Source organism: Macrobrachium rosenbergii, chromosome 21, assembly GCF_040412425.1.
Source record: "Macrobrachium rosenbergii isolate ZJJX-2024 chromosome 21, ASM4041242v1, whole genome shotgun sequence".
Taxonomy (NCBI): Eukaryota; Metazoa; Arthropoda; class Malacostraca; order Decapoda; family Palaemonidae; genus Macrobrachium; species Macrobrachium rosenbergii.
The window spans coordinates 48806130-48831552 of record NC_089761.1 but is presented as its reverse complement, the minus strand read 5'-3'; the positions used below and the strand labels follow the sequence as shown (position 1 = coordinate 48831552).

Sequence of the window (25423 nt, the reverse complement as noted above, 5' to 3'; positions counted from 1 at the left end):
CCACAATAACTCTCAGTTGCAATGCTATTGGGTATCCTATGGAGAACATCACTTGGCATTATCAATCCTGCCCAGACGGTGTATGCCCCGAATCCTTCAGGGAACCAGAGGTATGAGGGTATCTGTTATTCACACATCTGTTTTGCAAGAGGCAAAAACTGGCATCATTTCTCGGTTAATTCTTTCCATTAAATAATATCATTAACCCTAATAAATGCTTTTGGAGGTTTTAAAATATTAAGTGGACATCCTAGGTTTTCCCTCCTCTACTGTATTTCATTTTACCTCTTGCCCTCCCACATTCTTATAAGAAAGTTCACTAATATGGATCTACATTACATGTAAAAAGGGGTTAACAATTTGTTTACTTACTTAGCGTTGATTTATAGGGTTCCAGATTACGTATGCAGTACACAGGGGAACCACCATTCATCCGAATGCACGTTTGTGGCTAAAGAATTTGCCAGGATCCGATGTCGGTCTGGAAAGAAAGAGGAATTTGCGAATATTGTAGTTTCAGGTTTGTTGATCTTTCTTCCTTCCCGTCTTATCATTCTCCTTTCTTTACATGAAATATTCTTTCACTCAGCTCTAGCGTGATGGATTGCTTTGGCGCTAACAAAAATTTTTATGAGGCTTTCTTTCTACTCTTTTATTCTCAATATACCACAACTGAAATTTTCTCTCTATACTTATATATACTGTATGAAATACTTATATATACTGTATGTATATATATCAACAGATTATATTCATATATAAATATTTATTCGATTAGTCTTCATATAACACATTCACTTCGAATTCATTATACCTTGGGACAAACAAGATTCTAACCAACGTCTCCTTGAGACTGGAACGTGGGCCACAGTGACTTTATCCCCTATTGTCGACTGAGAGGATGAAGTCTCTTGTTACCCCAGTTCAGCTCAAATCCTGGTCAGGGTATCTTGCATAACGTCCTATGTTAGAGTTGAATTTGACATAATGTTATTTTGTGGTTTTATATTTGAGAGTATAAAACAGTTATGAGTAAACTTTGTTACAAACTGTCATTCACACGTACACACACACACACACACACACATATATATATATATATATATATATATATATAATTATATATATACACATATATATACACATATATGCAATCATTAAGCTACAAATGTCGTTCAATATCCAATTCACTCTGCTTCGGGAATATCCCCGAAGGGGAATTATAAGTGATAACGTGAATTGGATATCAAACGACATTTATGGCCTAATGATTAGGCTTACATGTGCATATATATATATATATATATATATACGCTATATAAAAGGAGAGAAATGTATAAAAGGTGAGAAATTAGTTGAGAAATTTGCTACAAACTGTCAGACATATATGCATTCAAGCATAAACATGCCATTTATATATATATATATATATATATATACATATGTATATATATATGTATATATGTATGTGCATTATGTCATTTATGATTTATATATTTATGTTCAGCAGAAAAGGGTTTACGAGATCATGTTTATTACAGTTGAAAAGATGCATAACAATCAATACATAAATTCCACACTTATCTCCCTCTCCTGCTCTCTAGTCGACTGTAAATCATCAGCAAAATTCACGGAGCACATCTTGTATACTTTCATGTTAATTATTATTTTTAACAGTAACTTTTTTTCCCCAGAGTTCGCAGAGTCTTTTTCCTTCAAGTACAGCGGCACCGGTGGAATGAAGGACCTGCTAACAACTTCCAATTATACTTCCATCGAGACGGATTCTTTCGCCTTGACTTGTGCAGCCTCCAGGTTCACCTTTTCTTCCGTCAATCTTACGTTCTCGCACTCAGGCAAGGGAGTGTCTTCAGGAGGTAAAGGATTTCACTTCTTTATCCCAAGCAAAACACACGAAGCTGCTTTCTTCCCTTACGCTAGAAGGGGGTCCAGAATATGTGAAAAGTGTTAGGATGTCAGAGACATAAGTCAGGTACTCTCTCTCTCTCTCTCGTTGCTGATAGTAGGCTCAAAGCTCCTTTTCTTATACTTTCTTGGGAAACACTTTGTTTTGAGTGTAACATACTGGCATTGTTTGTGGCCTTTTGCATTGGATAAGTCACAGCATTATTTTGTTCTTCGCTAGTGCAGTCTACAATATAATCTTGTGAACTCTTCCCTCCTTTTGAATATCCTGTCTTATTTAGGCTACCGTACTTCCCAAGCTTTATACTGTTTCCTCAATATGTCAATGATCACTGTATGTTTATGGAGTTCTAGCTTGACACTTACGGTGGGTGAAAGCAAACACCAATATAAAGTGGGTTCTTACATTGTAATCTTGCGGAATGATACAAAACAGAGGGCGAAAGTTAAATGAAATCGTCGGGGCGATCTCTGGCTAACTGTGCGAATGACTGTCCCAGGTGCAACAGTACTGCCGAAATATCACTGTTCCCATGACATGCATACATTAAAGGAAGCAGTGATGGCATAAACATAATATTATTAATACATAGGAATGTTTGTAATAGTACATAAACATAATATATAAGGGTACAAGAGATTATATGCAATGAATGAAAACTGGCACATAAGGAGTGTCCTTCTCATATAACAAATGTGCCACGCTATCTTTAATATGCCAACAATTACGTCCTGTCTTTTTAATTTATCCAATTCTTTTGCACCAGAAAAAATGCTCCGTAATATCATGCTCTTTACAGAGAGCACAAAATTCATCTACGTACTTTCATTTCGAGCTTGCCTTTATATCCAGCATGTTTATCCTGGCTTTCATGATGAGGGTATCCTCATCTTTACTCGATTTTTGTGTAAGGGTGTGGGTTGCTTCCTGTTCTATAATTTCACTTCTTTTTCTATTGTTTCTTCCAGATATTCTATCATTCTTTGTCATTATTTTTGCAGTGCTCTTATTTCCAATTTGCAGCGTCCCTTCGGCCCCCTAGCTGTGACCCCCGTCATTCCTTTTACTGTACCTCCGTTCTTATTCTCCTGTTTCCATCGTACTTTCCACCCTCTTCTAACAGTTGATTCATAGTGCAACTGCGAGGTTTTCCTCCTGTTACACCTTTCAAACCATTTTACTGTCAATTTCCTTTCAGCGCTGAATGACCTCATAGGTCCCAGCGCTTGGCCTCTGGCCTAAATTCTATATTCTATCTTCTATTTATATGTGGCCCAATAAAGAACAAGACTAAATATTTCCTGATAGAAAGCTTATGGCAAATACCACGCATTTATTTTTGGGGTTTAATACATACCCAACAGTGGCGATTCTCTATATCTGATTGCCTGTTGGAGAAAATATAGTAGGCGCGATCTTTTGAGCACAAAGAATGCCTGTTGGAGAAAATATAGCAGGCGCGATCTTTTGAGCACAAAGAATCTTTTTTGTTACTTCTGGTGACTCCAGGACAGGAAAATAGATTGGCTTGGCCCAAATATTACATTTTGCCTTGATAGAACAACTCTGGTTTTTTATTAGTTGTCTGAAATTTCTTTATATAGTGGTAGTCAATGCCATTAGAACTTTTTCAAAACCACCCCTAGGAACTACATAACTCCAAAGGAAAAAAGCTTCATCACACTTATCAAATCTAAAATCAAATCTTCAAATTTTTTCAGGGAACCAATTTTACAATTTTTTAAAATCAGTTTTCACTGTTGATTATTTATACCCGAGATAGTGTTGCCAGATTATTCTGTTTACAGATTATACAGTACCTGTTGTCAAAATCAGCAAAGTAGGTGATTTTGACATGATTGCTACCTTAGACGTTGCAAACGTCAGCAGTAGAGATGACGGGACATATAAGTGCACTGGACTTCGAAAAACGGGTGATCAGAGCAGAGAGATGACACTGTACCACAAAGTCGATGGTGAGAATAATCTATAAATAATTTTTGGTTTTTCTTGTACACGTGCAATTATTCTCTGGCAATCATCCTTGCAGTTTTCCTTAACTGTCATCAAAACCATTTGACCCAGGGGTCATGATACTGATAGCGAGATCACGTCATCACTCCCAACTGATTTTGCTGTACACGGGATAAGGGTTAAACTAGCCATAAATTTTCAGATACGCTTTTTTTTTATATATATATATTCCTTCCCACCTCGTAGTACAAAATACATAGTATTTAACACACACCAGGTCCTTCCTTTTTCATACAGGCACCACATCCTCGACTAAACTCACTGAATACTCACATCATTCTAGAATTTTCATTCGTGTTTAACTGTTATACTGGGGACAAATATGAGGTACTTGACTATCTTTTTGATTTAGCCAGAGTCAGTGATCTACAAAAGCAGCAATTTCCAAGTAATATCGCTTACTTTATGCACGAAGCACAACAGTACTTTGTGTTCACCCACCTGTGTTCCCTAAAACAAAGCAACCGCAGGGTTAAAAAAAAAACGGACAAAAAACAAGAGTAATGCACTGCAGCGGTTACTTAGCAAGAATATTTTATCTTTGCAGCTCTCATCCCTGTAGTTCTCGAAGGAACAGGAAACATGCGGCCAAATGACCACAAGGAAGAGCGGATGGTCCGACATGCTTTCACTTTCAGTTGTTCCGTCTCCGGCACACCTCCCATCGACATCACCTGGACAAAAGTTCGTTTTCTCGCGTACTCTTCAACCTTGAGCTTTGCTCTCAGTCATTCATGTTGTCTTTGCAGGTTTGAGTGTAACGAGCATTTGTAATACTCTATTATTATTATTATTATTATTATTATTATTATTATTATTATTATTATTATTATTATTATTATTATTATTATTAGGGAGGAGACCTTCCCTGAGGCAGTTGCATTGGAAATTATAACTGTTTCCACGGCATTTAATTTATACAGTCTTCTCTATTCGTCTTACAATTCTTTTTCATCAGCATGTAGCTGGTATATCAAGTTTCCTAAGGACATACAAAGATTTCTGTTGCCTTAGGTCTGTTTCCTCCAACGTGTCGACAGTGCACTGGCGGTCCTCTATGAGAGTAAAAAAGCAAATGAATTAATTAAGATACGAGAAATGTAAGAAATCAGCCGACACCAAACACAGTCATGAGAGAGAGAGAGAGAGAGAGAGAGCACCGGACGCCGATGACATGTCACCTGGATGGCCTATGATACCTACCACACCAGTGGGGATGCCCAAGCCAACACCCTCCTCCAGCCAGCAACAACGGCTAGGTCTACTGTAGATGATTTCGTCACCAACCTATGACTAAAATTCACCCTACTGACCAACCCATCTATTGTAAATACTGACCAACCCATCTATTGTAAATACCCTGCCTGCTATAAATACCTGTACATGACGTATCTTAATTCATTTGCTTTTGTACTTTCATAGCTGACCGTCAGTACGCTGTCGACATGTTAGAGGAAATAAACCAAAGACAACAGAAATCTTTGTACGTCCTTAGGAAACTTGGGACACCAGCCACATACTGATGAAAAGAAGAGTTTCAGACGAACAGAGACGACTCTATATATAAATTAAATGCCGTGGAAACAGCTATTATTAATATGATATTATGATTATTATTCAGAAGATGAAAGCGCTTATTTTTCATGCATGCTTTGTTTTTTCATGTATTCTTCAACCTTACCGCTGCTCTCAGTCACTCATGTTGTCTATACATATATGAGGGTAACCAGAATTTATAATACTCTAAGAAAGCCTTTTTTTTTTTACGCATGCTTTATTTTGTCATGAATTCTTCAACCTTAAGTACTACACTCACTCATGTTGTCTAAGCATGTATGAATGTAACTGGAATTTGTTATACTCTGAAAGAGTTTGTTTTTCATGCACGCCTTGTTAGAGAAGGGTATTACTAGTATATAAAGCTTTTCTAATCATGAAAAATACTTATTTGACGCCTCATGGCGGTTATGACCAGTTTTACTGTCGTTGTGGTTGTTATTGTTGTAGTGGAGATAAACCAGATAAAAAGTTTACCCAAGAGATTCAAATTCTCAACAGGATGATCAGCCTCTCCCTAGTAATTTCGGTGAACTCGGGAGGACAACCCAGACCATAACGATCGCTCACCTGGATCCCATAATCCACTCGGGACGTTTTGTATGCGAGCCTAGAAATAGGGCCGGATCTGTTAGAGGATTTCTCACCCTAACTGTGCGTGGTAAGTCTCTCTCTCTGTATTTATGTAAATGTGTGTATATATACATATATACTGTGTATATATATATATATATATATATATATATATATATATACACATGGAACTAATCAACACATGCGATTTGTTTTCACAGAAATAAATTTCTGACTTGCATCGGGAATCAAACTGTTGGCCCCTCAAATAAAGGCCAGGTTGCTACCAATTGACCCACACGAGTCATTAGAGAAGCTGGAACCTAAATACTTCTGTACATGAGGATTTTCCTGGGTAGGCTGCCGCCTAACATTCCAGCGAATTCTACCCAACTGGTAGCGGCCTGGCCTTTCCTTTGAAAGATTGGGGTTCGATCCCCATATGAGTCCAAAATTTATTTGTTTGAAACACCAGCATATATACATTGAAGGGGTAATTCGAATGAAATGCTACCAATTGACTCACTGGTGGGTCGGGAAGTTGGGTAAAATTTGTTGGTTTTTTAAGCGGTATCTGCTCAGGAAAAACCTCAGTTACAAGAGCACTTAGGTACCAGCTTCTTTTAAGACCTGTGTAAATCAGTTGATAGCACCTTGGCCTTCATCTGAGAGACTGGGGTTCGGATTCTGATGCCAACAGAAATATATATATATATATATATATATCTATCTATCTATATATATATATATATATATATCTTTTAACGTGCATATATATATATATATATATATATCTTTTAATGTGCATATATATATATATATATATATATTATGTTCGTGTATAACTGAATCACGAAAATATGGAATGTGATGAATATATACTGTAAATAAGAACAAAATCCAGGAAGGAATGAGAAACAATGGAGTGCTGCAAGGCCTTTCGACTTGTTGAAAGGTCTGCAGCACTCCATTGTTACTCTTCCCTTCGCGGATTTTTATATATATATATATATATATATATATATTAACTTTATCACATACAATTGTTCTGTGCATTAGTAGAATTAGTTAAAAGGACCTCATTCAAACTGAATACGGATACTTGATAATGTGGACTGTTTGTCCAAGAAAGCTTGTAACTTTTTCTGAATAAATACACCATTAGATACCATCCAGTTTGAATGAGGTCCTTTTAGTAATATATATATATATATATATATATATATATATTATGTATGTATGTGTGTGTATATATAATTAAATATTAGGAGCCCATACAAATGCCAAAATATGGAAAATAAAGGCTATATTTCAGAGACCAAACTGTCTCTCTCCTCAGGCAAATAGTAAATGAGAAAAAGTTACAGAAACGCAGTAGTTGTACCAGAAGGTCCAAAGGTCAGCCGTTACGTCACTCCAGTTGACAATTTCTCTTTAATCTTCTTAATCGCTGGTTGGAGGAAGATTTTATATATAGTAACTGAATCCCACACACCTCTTGGAAGATTCATGGTGTTTCTTTGTTTAATCAAAGCCGATTCCACCATCTGGCTTTTGAACCGACAATTGCTGCTATAAATAATACGAGACATATTCCAGTTTATTCTGTGATTATGGTTATTTATGTGGTTAAAAGCAGCTGAGCTCTGTTGTCCGTACCTAACTGAAAGTTTATGTTGTATTAATCTCTGGGGGAGTGATTTGCCTGTAAAGCCGATATGAGATTGGTCACAGTTGAGGCAAGGGATTTCGTAAACTCCTGTGTCTTTGGGGTACTGGCTTTTGTTGGGCGTTAATCAGGATTTGGCCAAGGTATTTCGGTAGGTAAAAGCAAAAGGGTTGAGTTTCCAGGTGTCTGTTTCATCGTCTTAATCCTGTCCAGGTGTGGGGTTTTTATTTTGTTGTTGGGCATCTCTCTGGTCTTGTTATGGGGGGGACGGTAGAAAATAGTGTTTGCTTTGTGGATAGCTTTTTAAACTGTATAGCCAGGGTTATTTAGAGATGACAGTTGCATACGGATTAGTTCAATTTCATTTTCCAGAAAATCCATGGAGCAAATCTCTATGACTCTTAAGAATAAATTGCTGGCTACACCAACCTTGATAGCGATGTCATGATAGCTATAAAAATGGATGCATGACAAGAAGAAAGTTGGTTTTCTGTATATGGTAAATATGTATTCTGTTGTCTCCAATTATTAAAACGCCAAGAAAATGAATTTTGTTGTCTGTTTCCCATTCAACTTTAAATTTGACACTAGGCACTAATGCGCTTAATTTTGAAAATAATTCATTGAAATTGCCCCACTTATTATCCCAAAATGTTAAGACATCATCTACATATCTCATCCATAGCATGTCTTTAGGTTTTATTGCATTTATTATTACAGTTTCAAGATATTCCATGTATAGATTGGATAAAACAGGACTTAAAGGGCTGCCATTGCTGCACCCTAATTTTTTGTTTATAGAATGATTCCCCGAATGAAAAGATGTTATTTGATACACATAACTAAACTAACTTTATTATTTTATCTAGGGCTAGTGGGAAATTATCTGAATAGGGGGACTAATTTTTCCCTCAAAAACTGTAGAATGCTCTGTACTGGCACTTTTGTGAATAGAGCATCTACAGCTAAAACTTAAAAGTTTTATGTTGCGAAGTGGTATAAATGCTTCTTTGAATTTGTGACAGCAATCTTCAGAATGTTTAATGTCACTGGGAGAAAATGTGCCTAAGAAAGGGAAAAAGAGGCCGGCTAACCACTTGAAATTTTATAACTGATTAAACAAAGAAACACCATGAATCTTTCAAGAGGTGTGTGGGATTCAGATATTATAGATAAAATCTTCCTCCAACCAGCGATTAAGAAGATTAAAGAGAAATTGTCAAATGGAGTGACGTAACAGCTGACCTATGGACCTTCTGGTACAAATACCATTTTCTGTAACTTTTTCTCATTCACTATTTGCCTGAGGAGAGAGACAGTTTGGTCTCTGAAATATAGCTTTTATTTTCTACATTTTGGCGTTTGTATGGGCTCCTTATATTTGATGGAATTCTGTTTTAACAAAAAATATTTCACAGTCACATACATAATACATACACATATACACAACCCACTCAATCACTCTCCCTTGCTATTTTTCAGGTGAGGGACCCAGCAAAACCATTATAGGTATCGTGAGTGTATGTGCAGTCTTTCTCGTCTGCCTCTTGGTGGTAGTTCTCGCGTTGTTCAGGAGAGTGAGACGAGACTTCCTCAAGAGACAAGAGACAAAGAAGAATCTGGCTTTCCTTTTTGAGAGAGGACGGCCCAACGAACTCAACCCAGACTGCACAGCGGACGAACAAGCTGAGCTCCTTCCCTATGACCACAAGTGGGAAGTTTCTAAGGACCAAATACAATTGGGTGAGCCAGTGTACTTGACTTCATTTGCATCAGTGGTAGAATGGGGCCAACAGTAGAGCAGAAAAGAATACAATACGAAGAAACAAACTGATCCTGTAGCCACTTCAGGTTTTCTAATATAGGCAAATGCGATGTACTGTGATATCTCCATCCCAGTCCATATTTTTCTTCTAGTTGCCATTTTCAATTTTATTCCAATTACATTTTCACGAAGTTATACCTTCAATGAAATGTAGATATATCAATGAATTATTTTTACCTTCTTGCTCTCAGTATATTCCAGCAACTTTTCTCTCTTGAGACAATTCAAAGCAGGTCCACTTGTAATTTGCATTACTGGCTTTCTGCAGGCTACTGAAACCTTTACCCCACATGAGTGCCTATGTGAATACATTCATATGCTGTTATAAACCCATGCCTAACAGTATAGCCTGATTTAGATTATATAAAGATGTAATTTTAATATTCTTTCTTGGATAACCAAGGATTTCTCAATGTACTGACATTAATTGGAATAATCTACATCTTGCCCTCTCTGTGTGTACACTCTCAACAGGCCAGCAACTTGGAACCGGAGCCTTTGGGCGTGTAGTCAAAGCCACAGTATCAAACCTGGAGCCTGGGGTATCAAAAACAGTTGTTGCCCTCAAAATGTGCAAGATGCAGGGAGATGCTACCCAGATCATGTCACTGACTCAAGAACTGAAAATCATGATTCACATTGGAAAGCATCTTAACATTGTTAATCTTATGGGTTCTTGCACTGCTAATGTTAGCAAAGGTAAGACATGTACATGAAGATAATTTTACCTGTATCTTTACTGTTACATGGTGATGTAAGTATTGACCACGGGGTGAAATTTTACAGATTTTGTCCTCTAATTAATAACTGCAGTATAGAGAAAGTCCTGGATTTCATTACAAATCCTACTCACCGTCCATAAAGAGAATAAATGTTCTGCTGTTAACAAATACACATTAAGAATGTGATAATATAGAGGATTAGCCTAAACTTGCAGAACAATGTTATTCTCCTAGAAAAATCTTGGCAAAGTTTTCTTTAAGCAAGCATAAAAAATCTTATAAAATTATGCTAGACACTTTTTCCACTAACAATCTACTGCATCATTTTCCATTCTGATATCAGGAGAGCTATGGATTCTTGTTGAGTACTGCCAACATGGCAGCCTTCTCCAATTCCTTCACTGTAATCAACATAATTTTGAGAATGTCATCGACCCCGTCACTGATTTGATCAGCTTAAGTGGAAGAGATGGTAGCGAGAGTGTTGCACCTTTCTCGCCAGTTGTCAAATCTCCAGCGCCATTCAAATCATCCAGTGACCCTCAGTCGCCACCACGTTCCAAAAAAGAATGTTATGAGTCTGCCCAGACAGCATCACCTGCCATGTCTACTGGTAGAAGAAAATGTGACATATTATTGGAGTCTCCAGCATCACCTAAAGTTCTCTATTCGTCCTCGTAAGCAATCTACCATTCTTTCATTTGAGCAACCTCTATAAGACTTTGCACTTTTCCTCACTACCATTATCTACACATTTTGTAAGCTTGTAAGCTTAGTTGTGAAAAGTTTCAAGCTGCTGCTAATGCCGGAATAAAGGTATGGTTAGTGAACTAACTTGATTCCTGCTTGATTTTTGTATGCTAACTAGTGTAGTTACTAGTTGACTGAAAATGGAGAAAAAGGAAGCTGTGTGACCTAACTCCAAGTGTGGCCAGTTTCACCACAGCCACAAAGCTGAAGCAAAGAATCAATGATATATTATTTAAAAATGAGCTGAAACTGCTGCTGTCAGGTTGCAGGTAAGACTACAGTACTGTACTATACTGTATTTTGCTTGGTTATTGAGTGTTCTTGTATGGTACTGATTCCTAAAAATGCTTAGAGGCTCCTGAGCTGTGAAGGCAGGAGGGAGGAAATTAACCTGGAGAAAGCCTATGAATCATAGCAGGATTGCAATTTATGGGACTTTAGATCCACTCCAATGGTCAGTGATCAATTTCACCACAGCATTTTCAGTTCCTTTTTGTGTAAAACTAAGTTCAAAGTTGATTAAATTACTACTTTTCAATCTGTACTCTCCCATGGTACTTCACATATGTTTCCATCCTCCCCAACCCTCCAAAGGACATTCTGGTGTCAAAATATCTTCTGGCATTATTGCAAATATCTGTATGAAAATTGACAACTCTGGAAGCATCTGATGAACTCCACTTGAAGTATTGATTCATATATTTCAGAAGCTGTTGTTATTTCTTTTTCAGCTTTGAAAACCTTGAAAACAGAAAAATTTGCAGCAAGCAGATCCTGATTAAGCTTGCAGAAAGCAATAAAAATGGTTTAAATGACTCCTTGTTTTTAACTCGTACTTTAATTATCGTGACTGTGACATTACAGTGTTTGAAGCAATTATGATGATGGTGACTATATGTAATTACCTCCAAAGTTGTACACAATCTCTTGGCCACTGCTATTTTTTCTTGTTTCAAATTCAAAAGTGACTTCATCCATATGGCTGATATTTTTATTTTGTGGTGCGATTCCATTTGGGCTGAAATTTCATCTTATGGTTTATTGGCTAATTTCTCACAACTTTTGTGCATAATACTTTCTAAAAACAGTTGTACTACTACTACTACTACTACTGCTTTAATGTTTCTTCTTTACTGAGAATATGGTATTGTTGAGAGATGATCCTGGCTTTTACCTCTTTGCCTGGTAGCTCTATCTTTTGCCAGAGCAAGGAACTGCTTTTCACTTCAACAGTCTTTCCTTGTCAAGCTTTAATAGTAGCCATAGGATATTTTCCATTTTTGTCCTTGTGGATACTTTGGTAGGCTGCTTATACTTCAGAATACACAGTCCTAACTGTCAGAATCATCAGCTTTCTTGGTAGGTCAATGCACGTCTTCCATTTGATAAGATTGTAAGGCCAAGCAATAACTCTACCAAGTCTCACCCAGTGACTTTCTATCTGGCTGTACATCACTGAATATAGCACTCTTTTCAGGGGTGCATTTTGTGAAATACTAATGTACAGAGATCTTTTTTTTATTATTTCAAGACCTTGAATTGTATACATTACAGAGTCCATCCTGAGGTAAAAATATAAATTTAAATACAAATGTGAATAAAACTGTTTTCTCTAAGTACAGTGATAGAAAAGCAATTATACATCAAAATATGAACCCAAAAAATATGATTTCTCTAGTTAAATTAACAAAGCATCATCAGCTTAGAGAACTTCCTTTTGACATGCATTCAATATACAGTACAATATAAGTAAAATTACCTCTGGTTGTATCAAGTATTATCAATAGTTCATAATATCTCCGAGTGATTTAATATCCAAATAAATGTGATTTTCTCAATAACTTTCCACTGGGAATATTTTCCTAATGTTCATGCTTGATGTTTTTAAAAGTACTGGTTATGACAATATCAGTGACATCATCTCTGCACTATAATATTGGCAGCAACATCTCTAATGAGGATTTGAGGGATGGGGAATGCCAAGCTAGCTCTCCCAGGATCGTTCAGTGTGGGAATTTCCTGACCAACAGAATGGAGATGGTGCATAATCCTTCTTACCAGATGGTACCAGCAGCAAAAGAGGCAGTACTGGAGAAAGGTAATCACTTGGGTTGCATGGCAGTGAAAATTTTTCTTATTTCTAGATTCATAGATGTGTCTTTGCATGCATGCACGTGACAGATAGATTTCAGTTGCTTTCCTGCTGTTGGCTATGCTCCTATAATACCAGTATTTCTTAACAAACACATTTGCTGTACATCTATTACGTATTAGGGCATGAACACTGGATACTACAATCTGATACTGCTTAGGCTACTTACAAACACAAAGAGTAACCAGTTTGATCAGTACTGAAGAATTCTCTGCCATTTTCTATTTCCCCTGAACTCTTAACCAGCTTTATTGAAAAAGGAGTGCTGTTACTGTTTAGGATGGTTAGTCCATTAATACTTTCTGCCAGTGCCCAAACTTGATTTAGGCAACCATGCTCATTTTAGTCTCTTAACTAAATATAAGAAAACAGAAACTTTACCACCCTTCTCCACATATAACAGGAAACCACAGCAACAAGCAGCAGTCATTAAAAGTGTGTGATTCCCAGGGAAACTATTTCATGTATGATAAGAGCACAATTCCTGGAGTGACGTCATCTTTCACGACTGTTGACCTTATTTGTTGGTCTTGGCAAGTGGCCGAGGGCATGGACTATTTGACCCGCAGAAAGGTACAGTAAAGCTTAGTTGTTATCCTTTTTCCATTATTTCCTCCTCCCAAGGTTGTCTATTATTTTAAGCTGTCTCTTCAATCTGTCTGTTAGCAGCCCCATGTGGCTGGATGGGTAGAGTTTCTCTCTCCAGTATTTGGGATAAACAGGTGATGTGATGGAGATCACAGTATAGGGAGGGATTAACTGCCAGCTGATGTCTTAGCTAGGGATTATTGCCTTGGTAATTTTCTTTACTGTCCAGAGATACAAGTGGGTATGGATCCCAAGGGACAAAGACTGCTTCAGAGGGTCCATCTTGGTCTTTAAGGAGTATGTTTCACCTTAGTGGAGGGTTTTAACTCACTTCTCCTGCCTTTGTTTATCTCTATCACTGACAAATGGCCTTGGGGGAGACCTTATTGTGATTTTCATGACATCACAACAGTCAGACCTGAGGATGATCAGTAGCAAAAACCCTTTGAAAAGTCTAAATAGGCTATGCCTCTGAATACACAAGCTTTTGAAATGCTAGTTATATCACATTTAGTATGATACTTGAAGAGATTTGTGCTCTATATAACTAATCACTTTTTAATTATGCCTTTGTATACCTACTAACTTTTGACAATCCAATTTTGACCCTTTATTCACTCTGTTAGGTGTTACATGGAGATTTAGCAGCAAGAAACCTGCTTCTGGCTGAGGCCAATGTCGTGAAGATCAGCGACTTTGGCCTCTCAAGAGACATCTATCAGGATGACGTATACTTTAAACGAACTGGTGTAAGTTTTACGATAACTGACAAGTGATGTATTTATCAGTAGCCTAATGATTAGTAGTCTATGCAAAAGTGATTTAAAAACTGGCAATCTACTGCTCCTGTGATTTATTGGTGAGTGATCTATATTCATGTGATCAGTGGTCTAATCCTCATGTGATATACTGATCAGTCATTTATGGATCATTAATGATTAAACTATTAATCAGTCCTACTGAGCACTGATCTGATCACTTGACCAACGATCTATTAGATGACTGAATTATTGATTAATCATGCATTGCTCAACAGTCTGTCAGTGTGCTAATAATCTGAGATCTACTGATGAGAGTCTAATTATCTGACCCCCTTCCTCCCGTTACAGTTCCTTACAGTTAGGTGTCCAATCTAAAAAGTTGTACTGTATCTACTCTAGGTAAAATACCTTTCAGCATTTTCATGACAAACAATATACTGTCAAGTCTAAAATCTCATCTTTATTACTGAGAAAGACAACTCACATTTTAAGGATACTAAAAATGGTATATTCATCCAGTCCTGCAATATTTCTTCTCACAGAACCCCTTGCCAGTGAAGTGGTTGTCAATTGAGGCCATTCGCAAAAAGATATTCTCTGTCCAGAGCGACATCTGGTCTTTTGGCGTGACTCTATGGGAACTCTTCAGTTTGGGGTCTACACCATATCCAGGGGTCCAATTTGACAACACATTCTTACCGAGTCTAGAGAACGGATACCGAATGGAGAAACCTGAATACGCAAACACTGACCTGTAAGCACAAGTTCAAATGTTGGTATGATGATTTTTTTGGTGTGTACTGTTAAAATTGATAATCTGTTTCCATATTTCATTGATTAAGATAAATTGTGATCTTTATTTATTTTTCTGACAGGTATAAAATCATGTGCCAATGCTGGGAGAGCGTCCCTCAGGATCGGCCATCCTTTCGACATTTGGCCAACAGGCTCAGCAAGATGCTAATGCCTGAGACAACTCAGGTGAGGACTGAAACTCTGTATCTTTCTCCAAGATGCCTTCATGCCATGCTTTGATTTGTTTTCTAAAAGTATTGATTTTAATATTTTGGGCTATTGACAGATTTATCTTTACCTACACTGTCAACAATGAAGCACTTGCAAAATCTCCTATATTTTCAAAGTTGCTTCACACATCACCATAAAAGTTCTGTCAACAATTTTGAAGCCACTCACAAGTACCACTGTCCCATCAACCCAATCTGATTTAGTTTTTTACCCATTGCTAGCACAATAACTCTGTCCATTGGCACCCCAGTTGTGGCTACTGGAAAAACGTTTTTGGCTACTAGAAAAACGTTTTCAAGTGGTTGATGATACATTACAACTCCCACTGTAAGTTTCAACTCTGAATGCGAGTCCCAGTCAGGATACCTTCTATTATTTTCCAAATATAGAAATTTTCATGAAAGCTGTAAAATTTGTGTAGGTGATATAAGAGAATAACTGAGAGAGGTAAAATTTGCATCATTTACACAAAAGAATAGTGTAACAAATAAGTGCATTAAAATGCATTTGAACTAAAAGCCAAGAATGAACTGTAGGTGATTAGATGCCCTCTCACCACTTCTAGGCAGTCACTTATTTGAGAGAGATGATCAAAATACTTATAAATTTTTTGCCTATGCTAAAGTTTTTTTTTTTTTTTTTACAGATTTTATACATAAACATGAGATCTCAAACAGACTTACACTTGGATATTTCTGTTATTTATCTACATCATAGTTGGCTTGAATTCATGCAAGAAAATATACATGATTAATAACGTACTACCTTCTAAAACATTTGACAACAATCAGTACTATTTCGTTATTAAACGTAGTAATGTAGTGGCTAATGAAATCTTCCACAACATTGCCAATGGTAAACATATCTTCCACAGTACTACAACATCAAGAATGGAGAGTACCTGAACATGAATAAGGAACGTTTCAAACACGAGACAGATTACTTGGAGATGTTGGCATCACCTGACATCAGATGCATCACCAGAGATGGAGTGTCGCAAAATGAGGTATGCTGAAATTTCTCTAATTTGGACCGTAAATTCTATCATGTTCTAACAGAATCTGTATCAAGAATTATGTTACTTTACGAAATACTTAGCTTTCTGGAATTCTGTCTAAAATCACAACCTAAGAGTTACAACCAGCATCAAAGTTTGCTTTTGTTATATAGTGATCTATCACTAGGAAGGACTCCAACAGATGTTTCTCTTTATGTTTATCTGTTTATGTACATCTGTTTAATTCCTCATGACAGACTTAAAAGCAAAATGTGAAGTTTTAATGGAAATCTTATGGCTATGGTATAAAAGGCAGTGTCAAAAAAAATAAATAAATGAAAAATAAAATAACTAAGGCGAGTGAAATTGCATAAAACACGAATATTGCAACAGTCTTTTATGAGTCGTATCAATTCATGCACTATTTGAGATTACACTTAATCAATTTTGAAACCTTCAGACAATTCGATTTTACTTCCTACTACGAAGGCATGCTTCTTGCAGATATAACAGAAAGAGCAACTCTTCTTTCCTTATCATCACATAATGCTTTGCATCAACAGGTGTCCGATTTGGGCAAGATTTTGTATCCCGTACTCTAGCAGTTGATGGGAACCTATCCAAAACATTTGTTATGGTAATATGTATCCTTCCTACAACAGCCCTTGTTTTTGTGCACTGGACAGCATTCCATAATAGTACATGTTTTAACAGGATGGTTAAACTTTCAATATTTTGGCTTGTGGATACCATAATCTCTCATTCTACTGGTTACCAGGTGCTGTGCATCATTTGATGTACATTTTAAACCTAGTACTTCTGCAATCTCATTTTCAATAAAACATCAATTAACACATTTAACCACAACAACTAGTTCAGAGTGAGAAAATCTTTCCACTCATATCTCAAGGCTTAAGGACAAATTACTGGATTATCATGTAACATGGTGGAAGGATTCACCGTGTGACCACTTCCAACTGATTGACTTCTGGTGGTTATTGATGATGACTTTGACAATTTCTGCCATGTTTATTTCAGCTGTTCCAACCATAACTTAATAATTATGTAAAATTCGGTCCAGATTCTCATAAAAAAATTAGGGTGGTTAAAAATAAGTGCTAGCAGGAGTTGGTACTCACAGAGAGATGTGATCTACTAGTGATTCCTTCCTGACTTCATCTTTTGCTGCATAAATAACAGGTAGGCTAAGGATCTGATGAAGTGCAGTAAAACCAAGGCATTATTGCTTAGGCCATTATTAGTACAGATTTTCACTGCTTGTACACTATATTAGGCAATATCAATACTCAGGACGGTGTACATGGGACAAGAAAAATGAACCATGGCTTTCAGATGCATACCGAAAGCACACCATCCAATCCAGACCAGGGGACAGGATACCTTCCTATGTCATCATGCCCATCTTCCCCTCAGTCGTCCTTCGATATATTCAGCCCCAAAAGAACTTCAGCGAATGAGTATGTGTAAGTAGAAGCCTTGGAATAAGTTTAGCTCTAAAAATTATCAGAATTAAGGTAAAAAAAAAAAAAAAAAAAGAGTCTGACCTATATGTCAGTACAGAGTAGACAGAAGAATAAACTGATGATGTAAAGGTGAGAATTAGGATTACTTGGCTGAAGCAGTAATTAATGTAGCTTACTGGAAGGTACAGGTTGAAGAAACAGGTTCAAGATGTATCTGTTAAGACACTTAAGATAAGTGAATTTGATAATAAGTAATAAACACATAAATAAATATACAGTAAACCCCCCGTATTCGTGTTCTCATGGTTCGCAGACTCACGCATTCGCGGGTTTCTCTGTGGAACATATCTAGCCATCATTCGCGGAAAATTCGCCCATTCGCGGTATTTTTCACAGAAATATTCACTAATTACTGTATTTTCATATAATTTTCATGAATAAATGCACTTTTTGTGATAAAACTATTAAAATACTCAGGTATAAGCATTTTTACAGGGTTTTTCTGGCGGTTTTATCAAAATTGGGCAGATCTAAGGTTTTTAGAAGGTTTTACATTCACGGATTTGACCTATTCGCGGGGGGCGGGGGACGCATCCCCGCGAATACGGGGGGTTCACTGTATATATAGCCTATAATATATATATGTAAATATAAATATATATAAATGAAAATATATATCAAAATGTTAAATATAAAAACAATAACTTATAAGACAATACTCAAACTGAGCTTCCTTTGTTGAAAAAATTAAATGCATTTTTTTTCTCATTTTCATAGTTTCACTTCTGAAGATGTTCAAAAGCAAACCTTTTTCATCTTTCTCGACACCTGTTCCTGTGCAGAGATACAGTGTGACCCTATATATGTACCAAATTACAGTAGATGCTAAAATTGCAAATAAAATCACATCTAATGAGCAGAGCTAAATCGAACTGAATGTAACCAGTCACAAAGAATAATGCTTTCAAGCAAGCACACCGAATGTCCAATTTTATGTTCCAGTTACTTTCCTAGGTACCACAGGGAAAGATGCATGAGGGAGAAAGAGAAATTAATGTTTTTACAAACAATAATTTAAGTTTTACTCTAGGCTATGTGTTAAGAGCCTTACAGTGTGAGTGTTATTTTTGTGTTATCCTAGGGAAAACTGTACACCATGTACTATACAGCACATACGATTGGCCAACGACATAACAGTAAACTATGACACTATGTACTGCACTATACATAGAAAACGGGAGCCACAGACAACAAAATTAACGGGGGAATCATCAATCTGAATCTGGTGAATGAAGTGTTACCATTGCACTTGAATATGTACAACTGTTCAACATTATCAGTAATCTAACCTCGGTGTTTTCATTTTCTTATTACACTTCTTGCACAAAAATCTCTGTACTCTTACATATAATACAGTCCTCTTGGTTACCTTGTGTTTGATTATAGCAGTTAATCAGGAATAGGCTAGGTAAGCTCAGATAATGTGACAAAGTTCCTGAATGGCACATTTACCTTGCTAGTGCTGTAGTTTTTTGTGTTGTTTTATACACATTACAAAACGACAATCTGAATAATTATAAATACTTTAGATTCTATAGAATTTTTAAGTTATGTATATTTCCATAGGCTAGTCAGGTTCCATTAGGAATTTGTGTGTGTCTAGTGTCAGATGTATTAGCATTCCCATGTATGTGTTAGTGCAATGATCTCTTGAGGATATATATATATATATATATATATATATATATTACCTCCAGACGACTATGTTTAAACATGTTTAATATGAAAGCAGTCACTGAGATTGCTTCAAAATAAATTTTTGAAAAAAAAAAAAAAATCACATAATTTATTCTCATTTTCGTAGGTTCACTTTGATAAAGAAGCTCAAAGGAAAAATTCAGATCCTGCCCGACAGTCATGCCCACTCTGAGGAAACCCTTTATATCACAATATCCCGCCGTCACACCAGAGCCTTGGCGATATTCATATTGAGCCCCAACAGCTCTCTACAACATGAAACTGTCTATGCCCTCAGTTCTCAGCACTAACGGACGACCACAAGACTCCTTGTGGCCTTTTAGTCAAGACTAATTATATGAACATGCAACAGATGACACCTCTTCATCTCCTCCTTCCACAAAGATATCAAAATAAATGCCCATTGCGAGCGAGGTGGGTTACACGGACTTCAAACAGTGAGATGACTGACGTGACCAGGGCCAAGTACCGACTGCCACTGCTAATAGGGTTGTGCATAATTTTGTCTTTTAGTCATAAATAGTCGATATTAGGACTCACTGGCATATTAGAAATGACAGAACTTTTTAACAAGATGATCAAACGCAACTGAGACTATAAGCGAACTTACACCAAAGCATTAAAAGCTGTCACCATATAAATTTGAAGGAATGAAGTACCTGATATAAACTACAAGAGTTTTCACTCTTCAAAAGGCAAGGAAACGTAGGAAACCGACACAAGCTATGTTTGTATACATATATAAAAATGTGTAGCCTATACATATATAAACATGTACAATCAGTCATCTATATAGTAATTATTATGACTGGATAGTAATAAACAAATCTACTCTTAGTTGCAACTCTGAAAAAGTTATTGACAGAATAAAATGAAAATAGTAACGATTCTGAAAAATGTTCCTCAGGATATTCGACATTTGTTTGTTGAAACTTTACACAAGTTGATCTACAGAGTTATTCATCAAATACTCAGGGGTCAAAGAAGGTTGACCAATTCCATGACTACAAGAATTACTTCAGTGTGGCATTCTTTTTGAAAAAAAAAAGTGTCTCACCACAACAGTGGGTTTAATCTCATTCATTACTGGTCATGGGTTCTGGATATAAAAAATCACTGACAGGACCATTACTGTATATTTGATATGGTCACACAAGTCGAAGCTTTGGCTGCTTTATCAACATCATTCCATTATTGCTTTCATGAATGAGGAGCAAATGTTTTTCAACATTTACACTAACTTAATTTGCACTATTCTTTTAAGCAACATTAAGTTTAATGTTTTATATGTAAACCAAATCTGACACTAGTTTGGCAGTTTGCATCCCACAAGCAGGTTGAGTATACTGATCTGTTAATAGTACTGACAGAAGTAATGAACATACGAGATTATGGAAATCAGAGTCAGAATAATTTAATTTTGATTATATGAATATATTAAAATCAGTTATACAGCCATTGCCAGAACATGTAACATTAAATAAGTATTATACCCAAATGAAGGACAAAGGGTCATTTTTTCATTCATGATTTTATTAGGGATGTAAACTGCCATTTCATGTTCCAGCATCACATTTCAAGGATAGGCTGATTAATTTTTCACTTTTGATTTGCTTCTCATATTTGCCAAAGGTGCTGGGGACACGAGTGATTAAGTTGTGATGATTTACAATTCCAATGGTTTTGTTTTTCACACTGTTGATTGATTTATATAGTTGGGCTAAAGCCAGGCAAATTGTGTTCATTATCAGTTTTATCATTTTGTTTGTTACTTTAATTTATCAATTATTCTTATTTATCAATCAAGATTGTATTTTTTTCAAGTGCAGTACAAATAAACAATAAGATGTGAGTTTCTTTGTTGTCCCTTACTGTGATACTCAGTTGTTTATAAAGCTGGTAACTACACTATATATAGACCATTAATTAATTTCAGAAGATGGTCAAGCTTCTTCATGCAGTATCTGTGTCATCCACTTCATAGACTTGTGAATTTTGAATATTTGTTTCTCTTGGGTGTCAAAGCTTAACTGCCTTTAAGACTTAAGGAATTTATTTGACTTTCGTCTGCATTCATTTACATCATGTTCACTTCATTTTCCTCACATACTGACTGGCCGATACTGCCTACAATTGAATGAATAACATATGTTCTTTCACAGTTTACCATAAGGGGACACGGGCACTATCCAATCTAACGCTGATGGAAATTACCCCCATAGGAGAGATTACTGTAAGGGGAGACGTGAAAAACTAACTGGAGAAAATGAAAATAAATAAAGCACCAAGACCAGACGGGCTAAAACCACTACTGTACTATTCATATTGTTGATGGTCATTTTGTTCTTTTTCTCACAGGTAGTAAGAAAGCAAGCTGAGGATTTCCTTAAAAAAAAAAAAAAAAAAAAAAAAAAAAGAGGATTTGCAATGGAAGTCCAACGCTTTGCTGATGATTTTAAAGTGCTGTGTTCTGTTATTTCTTGAAAACTGTTTGAGAGGTGTTAGCTGCTTGAAGCACATGCACTACTGTATATGCAAACACTTATCCAATCATTTTGTTTCTGTTACATAGCCTAATAGTCATGTGACCAAAGACATTAAAGGTAATAAATTTTAAGTAAATAAAATCTCAACTTATGGTGAAGTTCCCAGATGTTTTCCCACTCCTCCCACTTTTCTCCATCCCATGACCAGTATTGTACTCGGTTTAACAATGGCTATCTTACGTATAAGAGTTGCTGATGGCAAATGATTAACTTTATCAATATTACAGTATATAAAAAAGCAAGGCTTAGAACATTTTATCCATCAACCACAACACAGATTGCATGGCAAACTGAAGTAAATTACAAAGATCAGGGCTAGTGAAACAAATGAGTTGCTTATAGCTGTTCCTCCCAAACATCAGGCAATGAATATGCTGTTGCAATACTGAAGTGGGGAGAGACAAAGGGTACAACCTTGCCTGTTTAGACCTGGTGTTCAATATTAAGTTAAGATGAATTTTTGCTTTTCACTTTTATGGTTTATGACCTTCTAGGTCAGCCAAGCAGAGGGGGAATAATGAATATTGGGTCCACATTCCACATACTGCTCAGGTTAGGTTAAGGAACATAAGGTTTGAGGCATCCCTGCAATTTACTCCACGATTTAGGGTACAACAGGGCAGGTTGTTGGGGGGGGGGGACTTGCTGCCCTAGGTGAGGTTGGGGAGGGTAAGGTCAAGATAAATTCCTGTAATGGCCTTGGGACACCTCTGTTCTCTATAATATGTTATGATTGATCCTGATTAGCCTATGGACAAAAACCAAAAATTTTTCCTTCTTACAGCTTACATTATTTCTAATTGTGCATCTCAATTCGCTTTCCATTCCAATTTCCCCAGTGCACCCTAAAAATCCCAGTTTCCAGTGGGTCCCCCAAGCTGTTATATACTGACTGAACTTACCAAAATTTTATAACCAGCCACACTTCTTCCATGTTGAACAAAATATATCTTGTTGGTGAAAACTGGGAGGACTCAGAAAAATTGGGAATTTTCGCAGAGAGATGTTATAAAATTTTTATTGATCAAAAGTTACCTACTACAGAAATGGAAAAATGAAAGAGATTTTGCAAGTACTTGTGCACAGTACAGACATGTCTTTTAAGCAGTCAACACATCCCAAACAGAACACACCTAAAATAGCAATGTCTTCATATCCTTATCAGTATACACAAATTATTCAATTGTCCTTCAGCATTTCTTATGGAAAAAATACTAAGATAACCATCATTTGACCATTTCCCATATCTGTACTGAATTTCATGCCAATATGAAATTGAAATATATTACTATCACCAGCCAAGGTTTATCTTATAGATATAGCTAGAAGATACATGGGATATGCCACAAAAAATGCTGTGTGGAAGAGAGGGAGTGGCCCCTTGTTTATTATAATCTAGTGTGCAAGGTTAGGTCCTGATAAGGCAGTGGTGTAGCTGGGGGGAACGGGGTCCGGGCTCCCACAGCCAGATGCTTGGCCCCCCAAGTTGAAATTCCCTTTGCAGCTAAACTCTAATCCTTACAGTATTGATATATTTGCCTCTGGTGAGTTGAAAAATAATTGAAAATTGAGCTCCATAATTTCAAAGGCAGGTTTACTAATTACTAATACTATTATTTTCCTTCATTCACATGGATATATACATTCGAGAAGAGTATATTTCATTAATTACAGAATTGGTACATTAGTTTTGTGTAATTTTTTTGCCCCACCCCCAAAATATCTTGGCCCTACCTAGGCACCCGCAATGATGGAACGCCAGCTATGAAACTGAGTTAAGGTAACCTATGGTTAGCCTAAGTATTGGTTACATCCCTGTCATTGCCCTACTGACATCCTTGTTCTTTGAACTGTCGTGTGACTGATACTGACTAGGTCTATACATAAGAAATGTGTACTTTTTAACTATTTAGCTTGTGGTTTATATGCATTCTAAACCAATCCTATCTGTGCAGCTCGCTCTTTTTTTGGTTTCTCTCCTCCTGAAATCCCTGGGGCTACCACCTGCAATCACCCCAAACTGTTACATTAACTGGGCCGTAGGACTGGCTAGAGGATTGGAAAAAATAGGACGGGCTAGAGGATTGGAAAAATAGGACTGGCTAGAGGATTGGAAAAAATAGGCCTAGCTAAAGGATGGGAAAAAGTAGGCCTAGTTAAAGGATTGGAAAAAATAGACATAGCTAAAGGACTGGAAAAAATAGGCCCAGCTAAAGGACTGGAAAGAATAGGCCTAGTTAAAGGATTGGGAAAATGGGCCTAGTTAACTGATTGGGAAAAATAGGCCTAGTTAAAGGACTGGAAAAATAGGCCTAATTAAAGGATTGGAAAAAATAGGCCTGGCTAAAGGACTAGGAAAAAATAGGCCTAGCTAAAGAATGGAAAAAATAGGCCTAGCTAAAGGACTGGAAAAAATAGGCCTAGCTAAAGGACGAAAAAAATAGGCCTAGTTAAAGGACTGGAAAAAATAGGCCTAGTTTAAGGACTGGAAAAAATAGGCCTAGCTAAAGGACTGGAAAAAATAGGCGTAGCTAAAAGATTGGAAAAAATAGGCGTAGCTAAAAGACTGGAAAAAATAGGCTTTGCTAAAGGATTGGGAAAAATTGGCGTAGCTACAGGATTGGGAAAAAATAGGCCTTGCTAAAGGATTTGGAAAAATAGGCGTAGTTAAAGATTGGGAAAAATAGGCCTAGCTAAAGGACTGAAAAAATAGGCATAGTTAAAAGGATTGGAAAAAAGCTTAGCTAAAGGATTGGAAAAAATAGGCCTAGCTACAGGACTGGAAAAAAATAGGCCCAGCTAAAGGACAAACAAATAGGCCTAGTTAAAAGGATTGGAAAAAATAGGCATAGCTAAAGGACTGGAGAAATAGGCCTAGTTAAATGATTGGAAAAATAGACCTAGGTAAAGGATTGGAAAAAATAGGCCTAGGCAAAGGATTGGAAAAAATCAGCCTAGCTAAAGGAAAAATAGACCTAGTTAAAGGACTGAATAAATAGGCCTAACTACAATGACTGGGAAAAAATAGGTGTACCTAAAGGTTGGGAAAAATAG

At 36.6% G+C, this 25423-nt stretch overlaps 1 protein-coding gene across 1 annotated transcript; it reads left to right on the top strand.

Moving 5' to 3' along the window:
* The first annotated feature begins 421 nt into the window (after positions 1–421).
* Positions 422–18115, top strand: LOC136849644 (vascular endothelial growth factor receptor 1-like). The gene is made up of 15 exons (XM_067122946.1): positions 422–520; positions 1695–1877; positions 3736–3903; positions 4509–4645; positions 6020–6179; positions 9243–9503; positions 10060–10284; positions 10651–10984; positions 13001–13155; positions 13613–13782; positions 14424–14546; positions 15101–15312; positions 15434–15539; positions 16459–16590; positions 17893–18115. Exons 2-15 carry the CDS (start codon positions 1739–1741, stop codon positions 18067–18069), a joined length of 2499 nt encoding a protein of 832 aa, XP_066979047.1. The 5' UTR covers positions 422–520; positions 1695–1738; the 3' UTR covers positions 18070–18115.
* The last annotated feature ends 7308 nt before the right edge of the window (positions 18116–25423 follow it).

Coding starts and splice junctions, on each gene's coding strand:
- LOC136849644 (XM_067122946.1), top strand. CDS start 1,739: ATGAAGGACCTGCTAACAACTTCCAATTATACTTCCATCGAGACGGAT. Junction 14,547..15,100: donor TATACTTTAAACGAACTGGT/GTAAGTTTTACG, acceptor TTCTTCTCACAG/AACCCCTTGCCAGTGAAGTG. Junction 16,591..17,892: donor ATGGAGTGTCGCAAAATGAG/GTATGCTGAAAT, acceptor ATCAATACTCAG/GACGGTGTACATGGGACAAG.